This window comes from Populus trichocarpa, chromosome 10 (genome assembly GCF_000002775.5).
Source record: "Populus trichocarpa isolate Nisqually-1 chromosome 10, P.trichocarpa_v4.1, whole genome shotgun sequence".
Taxonomy (NCBI): domain Eukaryota; kingdom Viridiplantae; phylum Streptophyta; class Magnoliopsida; order Malpighiales; family Salicaceae; genus Populus; species Populus trichocarpa.
Window position 1 is genome coordinate 15,065,127 of NC_037294.2, and position 11,591 is coordinate 15,076,717.

The following is an 11,591-nucleotide window of genomic DNA, read 5'->3' on the forward strand; positions in this document are numbered from 1 at the left end:
CCCTTAGGATATATCATTTTCAAGTAGTAATTTTCTTTGCCGCCTGCATTAATGCATACGCGGCGAGAAGTTTGATAGAAAGTTATATAAAGGGATTCGATTGTTTTAAGGCCCTGGGGTGATAATTAAGCCAAGGAGGGGAATGGTTAAAAAGCTGTTATAGCAGATATAAGCTAAAGTTAAGGCAAATACTCATTGATAATTATCACAACAGAAGGAACATGAAGTAGTTATTAAAATGGCAAAAGATCTCTTGTTTTCAATGAAGCAAGTCCACGGAACTAGTGATGGATTGGTTTGAGGATTCAGCTCTGAGATGGGCCGTGTTGCAGGGGACCTCTTCAAGATCCCTTAAAGCAGTAGTAGTGTAAGGACTGCCAATTTGAAAGTCAGTAAGCATTTGGCGAAAATCAGAAGCTTCTTGTTTGAGCCTTGCATTCTCTTGAAGAACACGGTCATGACACTCAGACACATGACTCAACTTGTCTATCAGATTGTGGTTCTCAGTTCGCAACCGAACCACCTGAGACCATAGCTCGTCTAGGTGCTTCTGTTTCCTCATCCTTGACCTACGGGCGGACTCTCTATTGGAAATCATTCTCCGCTGCTTCCTTTCGTCGATGATGCTCAGTTGGTGTTCCTCGGATTCATCTGAAGTTGAGTTGTTGCTGAGACTCGAGGACTGCGGGGCGAATTCATAAACTGGTTGAGGTAAGGATGAATTCTGCAAGTTGCTTAAGAGCCTGTTGAAATGGAAGGATGGTATGTTGCTTTGTTGCATCATGCCGAAATTAGCCGGAAATGGAACCAGATTTTGATCAGCTGTTAGATAGCGAATTCCTGTGAGCTCACCTGGAAGCATGGCTAGAAGTCTAGGATGATGCTTCAAGGGTTTGTATTCTTTGTTTCTGGAGATTGTGGCAATGAAGAACAGCATGAGAATTTGAGGGGTTTTATAGGAGAAAAAAAGGCTAATGAGGCGGGCCAATTTCAGCAACAAGTATCAACAGTATCAGAAGCTTACGTGAGCAGAATTAAAACAATTATTGTGAATGGTACCATAAATGCTATCTCATGTATGCATAATTTTTTTCTCGGTGCCAAGGATATATTAGAATACTTCGCTAGTCAACTAAGATTTAAGGTTTTTTTGTTTAATAATTTTAAAATATATTCTTGGTATAGTTGATGTGTTAGAAAAATCTAATAAATCCTTGTAAGTTAATGAGTGAAGTATACCTTCTTGATCACTCGACCAACCCTTGAGATTTCATGCATGTATGCATGATATTCAAGGCCAGAAAAGCATACATACACCCGCTCACTCTCCTAAAGGCGATCGGATGATGTCTTTAGACCTCGTGAAAAGACGTTGACACATGCTAGTTTATGCATGCGTGCTTGCTATTTATGTATGTGTGTTCGTGTGTGTATGCAAGTACTGATCTATAACGCATGATAATGCAATCATAGAAATTTGATTTAAATAATATTTTTGCTGAGATATGATGCTTGCTACAGAGAAGGTGATGTGGGGATAAATGGGAATGTTTTGGAATAAGAGGAGGAGAGATGGAAACTGAGAGATGATGTTAGAGTCAATCTCAGGGGAGGTTTTCCACGGAAACCTGGGCCATTTCGGACTTCAAACTCCATCAGCCAATAATAATACCTTGTGCTCTATGACGCAAAGAAGTTCAGTTTAAAAGGCAAGTTTAAATAATAGTGCTGATCTGGGTTTAACCATTTTTAATCTATTTCGATGACTCATTAAGCACTTACAACTTGGGATGGGAGGGTCCATCAATGAGGAATTATCTATCTAGTTAACGAGTACCTAATCCCATCCTTTTCATCTAATCTTCTTCTCCGAAGGCTTTTTATTTATATATTGAATTGATCCAGGCAAGAAACACCCTTTGCAAGCTTCACTGATCTTACTTTGTCGAGGCAAAATTAATCACAAGCCATTATAAAGCTAATTAGTGTCGGCGATCTTGTTTGTCCGTTGTCTAATTAAACTATAACAATGTCCACTGAAGATACAACCTTGCATTTTCCTACACGACAAGAAGGAAGCGTAAGTCAATGGCCTCAAATTATTCCTTGAAATCATTCTACTTTCCCCCCGTTTCTTTTCCGGTGTAAAAAAAATTAAAACCATATTTTATTAGATCAGGCTCGGGATCTAGCCGGATTAAAGGTTTGGGTACTAGATTTATCAGGTCAGGTCGGTGGATCCATCCCAAATATATCATGTAGTTTGAGATAAAACAAAACAAAATGAAACAAAACGAAAAAAACCTCATTTTATATATATAATAAAATAAAATAAAATATATTTTATTTATCGAGTTTTTGACGTATATGGATATTCCTCTGAATACTATTCAATATAAAATAAAATAAAATAACAATATATATATAATGTTATATTTATACGATACAAATACATATATCTTGAATTAATTACAGTTAAATCTGATAATATTTAATATTTATATTTTATTTAAGTTATCAATTAAAAAAAAACACCCTCATTCATTCGACATCCCCTTCAGCCCCACTAGCTTGGACTATATCATCAAGAAGATTAGATCGAAAAGGTCCTTACAGAACTTGGAAGCAGCAACTTACAAACGCAAGCGTTTGTATGGTATTTTATCAACAGAGCTGAATATTAATCTATTTCATTCTTTTTTCTTTAATTTATTCAATAAAATATGCTCAGTTTAGGCGATCTCCCACTATGGAACTTTTCTTCATCCTCCTTTCAACTCTTAAATTCTTTGTAGATGAGAATAAAAGTTAGGGATGATTAATTAAACGAGGAATTTTCATGAAACTCATCTACAAAAGGCCAAGCCTAACTGGTGTTCGGTTATCATATGGCAGCCTCCTTTTTGTTTCTTTGTGAAATCTCTTGTTGCCTGCTTATTGGTCATCGTGCATCATGCATTGCCGTGATCTGAAAATTAAGCTGCGAATAGATTTATTAATCCATCCCCTCATTAATTATTAACATTGGTTATGTTATAAAGTGCACACTATGCCAGCTTTGGTGATGGATTCCGCACTCACTTTTTTTTTTTTCCTACTTTTCTTTTGCAACCTGCCAGATAAAGTAACCTGCTATTTATACAAGGCTGTGCATACAAAAGCTGAAACAAAGGTAAGAAAAACAGAACAGGAAACAAATCCATCTTTCCTTGCTAAAACTTAATCTGTCTGGGCTGTGATGGGAACCACCGGTTACTGTCCTCAGATCGTGGCCTGTATGGCAGTGTCATTTTCTGGGGTGTAGTTAGTGCAAGAATGACTTGTATAGTCCTAGCAGAGAGAAGGGAAAACGGTTCTGTATTGACCATGTCCCTTGCTTTTGATGCATGGTCAATTCGCCATTTTTCGGTTATAGCCACATAAATGAAGCTAAAGTTGTCTTCTTCTTTTGGCGATTCACCATGAAGGTCTTGACTTCAGACACTCCATATGTAAATAAGGAACATTTTTTACAAAGAGAAAGAACAAGGAGGGTGAAAATAATTTACACCATGTAAAGTCTGTCGAAATAAGTTGGACATGACATGATCGACCGACAGCAAGTTATGTGGTAGAAGGGACACCAAACTAAGATATGCTATTGCCACAATCGATAAATGTGAGTGACCTAGAATATGCTATTTGTGGAAGGTGAAGGCCAAGCCAACAATAATTTCATGAAGTACAATATATGATGTTAATTTAAATGCACTGCGATTTACTAAGATCTGAGGACTAATCCTGTCCTCTTAGGTAAGATTTTCCTCTCTGAAAAGAGATCATGCATGAAGCGTCGGGAATTATAACAACAGTACTTTTTAGACCTGAATTTTTGCTGCAGAACACTAGCGCAGGGTGGCGGTGGCAAGGCTAGACCTGTGACGTTCATGATCATCACTCTAGCAGAATCAGCTTTTTTTAAGCAGTCTAGTTATAATATGTATGTGTTGTCATGGCATTGACTGCACCGTTATCATATCCCGTGCAGTCATTGCTTAGAAGCTGCAGGGAAAAGTAAGGAAAGTGCCTTGTCAGGAAATGATCAAGAGATCCACCGATCATATTTTACATGATAAACCAAGAAATTATCCGGAGATGCGAACGACACTATGCAAACCCACATCAGGCATAAAATTCACGAAGATGCTTTGATTTGATTAATCATTAAACATGTTGGAGAAGGGCTAGTTCATGGTCCTACCAATTAAGGAAAACAACAAAAACAAAAAGGATACCATCAGCAACCAATATTGCTGCTGCAACTTGTTCTCCTTATCCACAATTACATATTCCTCATATATACATGCCTGGTCTAAACTCATATATAGCCAGCCATAGATAAAATGCAGACACAGAAAGAGAGAGCACCATAAAAATGACTAAAGTGCTCGTACGGAGGGGGGCTGGATTTAACAGCTACAATATGGTAGCAAGCATCATTTTTGGGAGGGTAACGCATAAAAATGAAACAGCTGATCATGTTCCCTACTGGGTCCATATATTACCGTGGGTGCCAGGCGCACCACTCGCCCACCAAATCGCACCGTCTGTCAACTCACCTCCGATAAAGGCCATCGCATCTTTCCCTCTCACTCTCACTTTTATGGCATGTACAGGAACACGCATACTGAAAACAGGATTCTGGCAGGGATATTGCAGAACCTGAAGTTCCATGAGCTATTCATTTCTGCATACTTAAATCGATAACTATTAAGATTTAAACCTGGATTTCGATATTAATTTCACAACAAATGAACCTGTAACATGGTGATGAATACATTAATAAAATATGAACCTAATATGAAACTATGGAAGTTAAAAGTTGGGCCACCAAATATGGTTTTTTATTGCTTTTGAAAGACGCATGCAGTATTTGATGAATTAATCTCCAAATCCCAGTTCTATAATCATCTCTGGTTCACGTGTCGCCACCTGAAACGAGACTCCTGAAAATTTCATGAGGCCACAGGATACCACTCATCAAAATCTGTTTTCAAACCTTCCAAGGCTTCGATCCCCATCATGGACTTGCTAGTTTTTTGTACCGTCATCTGTACCGTGTGTGCACTGTCTCCACTCCCCCCCACTAAAACAAATCTTTTATTTTTTCCTTTCTTTCCCTCACAACTCTTCTAAATGGGGTCATCACATTTTTGTAGTGATTGGTTGAAAGAGGATAAGGTCACGACCATCATCATCCACTCATTTGTCTTTCTACCTTGGCTAAATTTTTTTCATGATCTCTACATTCTTTAAAAAACCATTACACTAATACATATTTTATAATCTTCTCAATAGCATTGTTGTCCATAGCATATAACTTTGTGTTTTATAATACTGATGGTGGATGGTGCATTGAGAATAATATTACTAATTTGCACGCATGTTTTTGTTCCTGCTTACGTATCATCTGAAGGTCGTAATCCACTAACAATGTGGATATTAAAGGGTTTTTTTTTATAATAATATGTGGATATCAAAGGCTGTTTAGCTGTTTCTAAAGGATCAATTGCCATTGTTTAGTCACCGATTCATGTTTTTGCGATGTAGCTAGCACATCTTCTTTATCTCCTACCTAGCTATTGCCACTGTTCCGTTCCGTCATGTGTCAAAGCGATGAGAGATCAAAAGTTTGTCGACAGTAACCTGATTTGATCATTGGATACTTGCTTGATGAAAGGATTGGCAACCATCATATCTGCTTCCTGGTACTATCAGGAAGTCACATTGTTGCCGAACTTGCAACCAGTAGACGTGCCATAGTGATCAATCTCTATCTCTATTGGAGAAAAAATATTGTTATTAATGATCAAAAGACCACATCTTTCGTAAACAAATTTCGTGCAAAGCTTCTCCTGGTAATTGATAGGTTACTTCCCTCTCATGCCATCTCTTTCAAAAAAATGAATGGACATAAATCAAGAGGTTGGTATGGTGGGATAATCAACTTAGATGCTATATTATTTGAATCCTGAGAAGAATGGTGTATTAAGAATTCTTCAAACTACAGTCCTTTGCTCTTTGCCCCCACCAACTCATGCCCTAGCCAATTTGCTAATGACAGAAATACATAACCATATACTCGACATCGGCACTATGTGGAGAATGCACAATATTATGGAAGCTTTAGCCTTTACTAATCTTCAACATCTTTGAACCTAACCCAATTTCCATGGCGTAAGCATGTCAACTTCAAAGCTTTTTGGCGTCTCCATTAGGAAGTTAAATTGCATCATGTCCCTGAGTTCCAAACAGCACTTCAAATGAGTTATGGTTAGGGCTTGGATCTAGGCCTAAACCATGGTTGTGGCATCATCCATATATATGATATGCCACTTTATTACAATAGTTTCTTTTCGAGCATTATCAAACACAAGATCTTCCTTGATCTGTTCTAAACTTATTCTTCTGTTTAATGATGCCTATTTGGCTGTGAAATTAATTTCCTGGTTGTGCTCCATCGAGTCTAATTAAAAAGTCGTCCTCATTTGACGAGAAAGGTCTCCCTTTTTTTTTTTTTTGTTGGAACAGGCAGAGACATGGCACGTCATCTAATAAAATCATGGTAAGTTTGTAAGAGTTTGTGAAAAAATAAATGATAGGCATAATTAAGTGGAGTTTGGACTTACGACAGTTGAATCCTTTGCCCATCTGTATAACATGGGAAAAGAAAATCAGGCTGTGCTTTGTCATTTGCAGAACTTTTTCACTGTATTCTTGTTTACACAAGTAAAAATTTGATAAAAAAAAATTAAAATACATGTAAAACCAAAAAAAAAAAGAATTTTCTTCGCTCAAAATTGAAGTAGTGGGGGAATTGTGGAATCATTTCTTCATATACTTGGTGTTGACCAAAATGTGCAAATATAATCCAAGAAAAACTGGGCCCTAATTTGTGAAACATATCATCAGATGAGGAGCAGAGGAGTGCTACATTCACACAGCAAACCATAGCCACTCATAAGAGCTAAAGAAATATATGGTCATAAGTGGCAATCATAGCAGATTTTGATTACATCTTGAAACACTAGGAGGCCTGCTACCGTCGTCATTTTTGAATTTAGCAACTTCAATTTGTTTGCATTTTCACTTGCAATACCACATTATCATTTGTTCATCCTCCATGACAGTAATAAGAGGTTTCTTCTGATCTTTCAATGTGCGGTCACCAATGTTTTAATGACCCCGTCAGAAACCGGAATTTGCTAAACTATAACTGAGTAACGTAAACATGTGCTTATATGTTTTGAATGCTGGAAAAAACTATAATGATCTTCAGGACTCCATTCCAAAATAGCCCTTCAAAATTGCAAAGTGTTATGGGAATTTACTAAATTATAACCGAGTATTGCCAATTAGGTAGTAGTAATACATACATCTGCTGAAGTCTGTTCAAGATTCTGTAGTTGGGACTAAAGAGATTTTGAGGTTGCCCTTTAATTTAATCAGGCCATATCAGTTTCCATTCTCTGAAAGTCAAAAAGAAACTGCCCTGTAAGTTACATTCTTAACACTGTCCTAGATCTTGCAGGTCTTAGGTAGCCATTGACAAACCTTAAAGTATGATTTAGTTCTTTATCATCCTTTACTATGATCTACTACGGAGAAATCACTATGCTTTGTATGGCTAGCGGCCACCTTCGGGTTTTGGAAAAACAAGCTTCAGATCACTATGATTATAGTGATCTGAACTTCTGTTTCTGGCTCAGGATTATTGGATCTCTCTCTCTGTGTTTTTTTTTCTTACAATAGAAAAGGAGAAACCAGCGCTGATGACAAAGGAAGGCAACTTACATCTTATCAGCTAACAAAGAGGAGGGAAGCCCAGGAGGAGGAGAGCCCCCCTGCTGAAGCACGAAAATCATGGCCAGAACCCATGCGAGCTAGAAAGTAATCACATCGGTTGCCTTCGCGGAGAACATGCTTGAGCCTAAACTGCCAATCGGCTTGGATAAGAGCTCTAATATCAATAATAAGAGCAAGATGCGGATGGCTAGCATCAGAAGGGTCCAAAACACACCTGATCACTTCCATTGAATCCATTTCTACTTCCAAACAACTACACCCTAGCTCCTGAGCTAAATGAATGCCTCAAAACGAACTTCTGTCTCTGCATCAGGATTATTGGATCTCTACATTTTTTATTTATGCATAAAAATGGACTAAAAACTACTATCTTCAACAAATCATCCCTAAGATGTTGATATGGATAAGTAACTTACGAATAATTTCTAAAGGTTCGCCTGCAATTCAGCTATCTGAAGATATGGGAAGAAGTAAACAGCTAATTTCTGGGAAGAAGCAAACAGCCAATTTCTTGGATACAGATTTATGATCGCTTAAATTATGTTTTTTTTTTCTCTGATGGAGAGCCTATAGACTCTGCTGAAAGTTCTGTTTCGTTTAGCTTCAGTCAGTGTGCATCTTGTTTAAGGAAGAAGTAATTTGTATGGATGCTATTTGAATATGTATGTTAATCTTTGCTGCATTAATAAAATCTTTCTTATCGTAAAAGAAGAGAAAAAACCAGCACAGATTTTACCAAGAAGTAGAAATGATGTGAACTTTTATTTTCACAGCTTTTCAAATATAGTTGTTCAAACGAATTTATTTGCACTACCTAATCCGGCTTCCTTCACTAGAAACAAAAACCAGAACCAAGAAACTCAGAAAGCTCAACCAGGATATAAATATGCACAGAACGAACACACAGAATGACATTTTCTATGTTCAAAATGACAACCTAGCAGTCCTGCGCCTACGTCTTCAAATCAGCTAAGCCCATTTTGCCATAAGCGACATGCCTCCTGCGCCGAGTAGAACTGCAACAAATGACCATGCCTGAAGCCTCATACTGTCTTGAAGTTTAGGCCCCATGAAGTCAGCAGCTAAGAGGTCCACCAGTGCCATGTAATTCAGTAATCCAGCAGATGATGCATTCAGTAATCCCACAACAATTAGAGCTGTTGGGCTGCTCTCACTGTACACATTTGACAAACCAATTCCTAGTACAATTCCAAATGGGGTTGTTGTAGAGAAGAAGAACACCAGGATTGCTTTTATCTTCATTCCACATATTCAGCCTGATCACATAAATGCAATTCTTAGAGAAGTGTTCTCCTACTAGTACCAGAACATTACCAGTAAGCGGGGTCAAAAATTTAGACGATTTGTGAATATAAATACCTGTAATATGCATCCTCCAAGACCCATTCCTTCAAAGAGTTGATGGAAGCAGAGAGCAGCGATGAGCGGCCTGATTGTGCACGGATATGTTAGAGGCACCCATTCATAAACCAATTACAACTGAGTGCACTACAATGCCGATCTCCAAAACCTGCACATGCACATGATGTAAAATCACGTCAAAAAAAAAAAAAAAAACGAAAGAGAAAATTACATTGCATTGTAGTCAATTTAAGTCTCTGCACAAGCTCATAATATCTTCGAGAAAAAAGAACTCTAATCAGCTATGCATGTGCAAATGAGAGATCTGAAGTAGGCACCAAATTTTCTCGATATTTTCACTCAATTAATCCTCAAAGAAATCGATAACAAAAATCAAATGTACATAACCTAATCATTAATACAATAATTTACGTGACTACAGTAAATATTCATACCTGAGCCACAACACGATTCCTCAACAACATTGAATCCTTGTCATTAGCCCCGCCATTAAATCCATCGCAATGTCCAACATGTGCACCACCATTTTCAACATTCCCTAACCCTCTCACCCCATTGTTCACTTTCTCACCGTCTACCCCACCACCCTTCCTATCAAAACCGTGCTTCTTGAGGCCCAGTGGTAAGAGTTTGGGACCAAGAGGTTTGCTCCCTCTGTGATCTCAGGTTCGAGCCCTGTGGTTACTCATATGATGGCCACTGGAGGCTTACATGGTCGTTAACTTCAGGGCCCGTGGGATTAGTCGAGGTGCGCGCAAGCTGGCCCGGACACCCACGTTAAACTAAAAAAAAAAAAACACCGTGCTTCTTGAACCATCTAGGTGGTGGTCCAGTAGTAAAAGTTTGGGACCAAAAGGTTTGCTTCCTCTGTGGTCTCAGGTTCGAGCCATGTGGTTGCTCATATGATGACAACTGGAGGCTTACATGGTCATTAACTTCAGGGCCTGTGGGATTAGTCGAGATACACACAAGCTGGCCCGGACATCCATATTAAAATAAAAAAAAACCGTGCTTCTTGTAGTAACTCATCGCGAAAGAATCGATCATGAGAGTGAGTAAAGCTGACAACATGACAACAAAAGTGGTAAAAGGAAACTTCTTCCAAGGATTTATCGGCAAACAATCAGACATCAAGTCGTTAAAAGAGTCCGGTAACACGTGCATGTACCCCGTCGAAAGGATAACACCTGAAGCAAATGCCTTTATCACTACAAATAAATCTCTATCGGGCATGAGTGCAGGGATCGCACGTGAAAACAATGGTAAACACATGCCAATCATACTAGCAATCAAGATTGAAAAGATGGCAATTAGCTTTAGTTGTAAGGATTTGGCCTCGTCGTGGCATCCTCCTGTCGAAGCGGAATCACATTGTTGTCGTGCCGATGTTGATGTTGGCAATGTGAATAAGAGGATCAAGATTAGAGAAGTGGTGATTGCATTGATTTCTGTGAAGGATGCCATGTTGATGTTATGAGAATATTGAAGTAAGTGAACTAAAGTGTGATATTTAAGGAAGTGTTTGTAGGGATTCAAACCCTTTATTTTAATTATCAAATGACGCAAGTGCCCTTGACTTTATGGCACAGTAGCTGGATTTATAGCAGGGACATTGTGGGTGATATTGGGTGTAGAGTTGGGTATATTTGAAAGAGGGAGGAAATTGTGGCTGGCGCGTGCCTGATTATGGTCCAATTAGGTCGCGCCTTCCATTTTTCTTAGTCAAATCCCTCCAACTCATCCTTCTTTAGCTGACGTGGCTTGTTAATTTCCAAAAATACCTAGCTGCCCTCATTTTTAACATAGTGATCACAACAAAAACAACTAAGCCCGTTTCTTTACTGGAAAATAATTTTTTTAAAAAAGAATCTTGAAGAAAATGAATTTTAGAAAAGTATTTTCTGATATTTGGTAGTGTAATAAAAATAAATTAGAAAACACTTTTCAGTGTTTGGTTATGTCATGGAAAATAAGCTGGAAAATAACTTATTAATGTTTTATTTTTTTTAAATTTATTAAAATAATGAGAAACAAATCTTACAAATTAAAAAGTTGAATGAGAATGAAATTGAAAAAAAATATAATTTCATAAATTATCTCAAATAAAATAAATAAAAATCAAAATAATAAAGATCAAATAAAAAATAAAAAAATTGAAAGATGAAGAAATTAAAATAATAATAATTAACATTTCATAAAATATTTCAAATAAAATAAGTAACAATCAAAAGAATGAGGACCAAATTTGATAGATAAAAAATTTCAATTAAAAAATAATAAGGGAAAAGCAAAATAAAAATGAATACCAAAGTAAATATAAAAATTAAATTTTAAAGAATGAAATTAAAAAACAAATATTTAAA

The 11,591-nt window shown here is 37.4% G+C and overlaps 1 protein-coding gene and 1 pseudogene across 1 annotated transcript; both read right to left on the minus strand.

Moving 5' to 3' along the window:
• Positions 1-169: 169 nt before the first annotated feature.
• LOC7482227 (basic leucine zipper 43) lies at positions 170-1,081 on the minus strand. Its single transcript, XM_002315953.4, has one exon. It carries the CDS (start codon positions 935-937, stop codon positions 260-262), a length of 678 nt encoding a protein of 225 aa, XP_002315989.2. The 5' UTR covers positions 938-1,081; the 3' UTR covers positions 170-259.
• Positions 1,082-8,663: 7,582 nt separating this feature from the next.
• LOC18102591 (fe(2+) transport protein 1-like) lies at positions 8,664-10,692 on the minus strand (annotated as a pseudogene).
• Between the last annotated feature and the right edge of the window lie 899 nt (positions 10,693-11,591).

Bases quoted from the DNA above. Each gene is read 5' to 3' on its own strand.
- LOC7482227 (XM_002315953.4), bottom strand. From the start codon at position 937: ATGCTGTTCTTCATTGCCACAATCTCCAGAAACAAAGAATACAAACCC.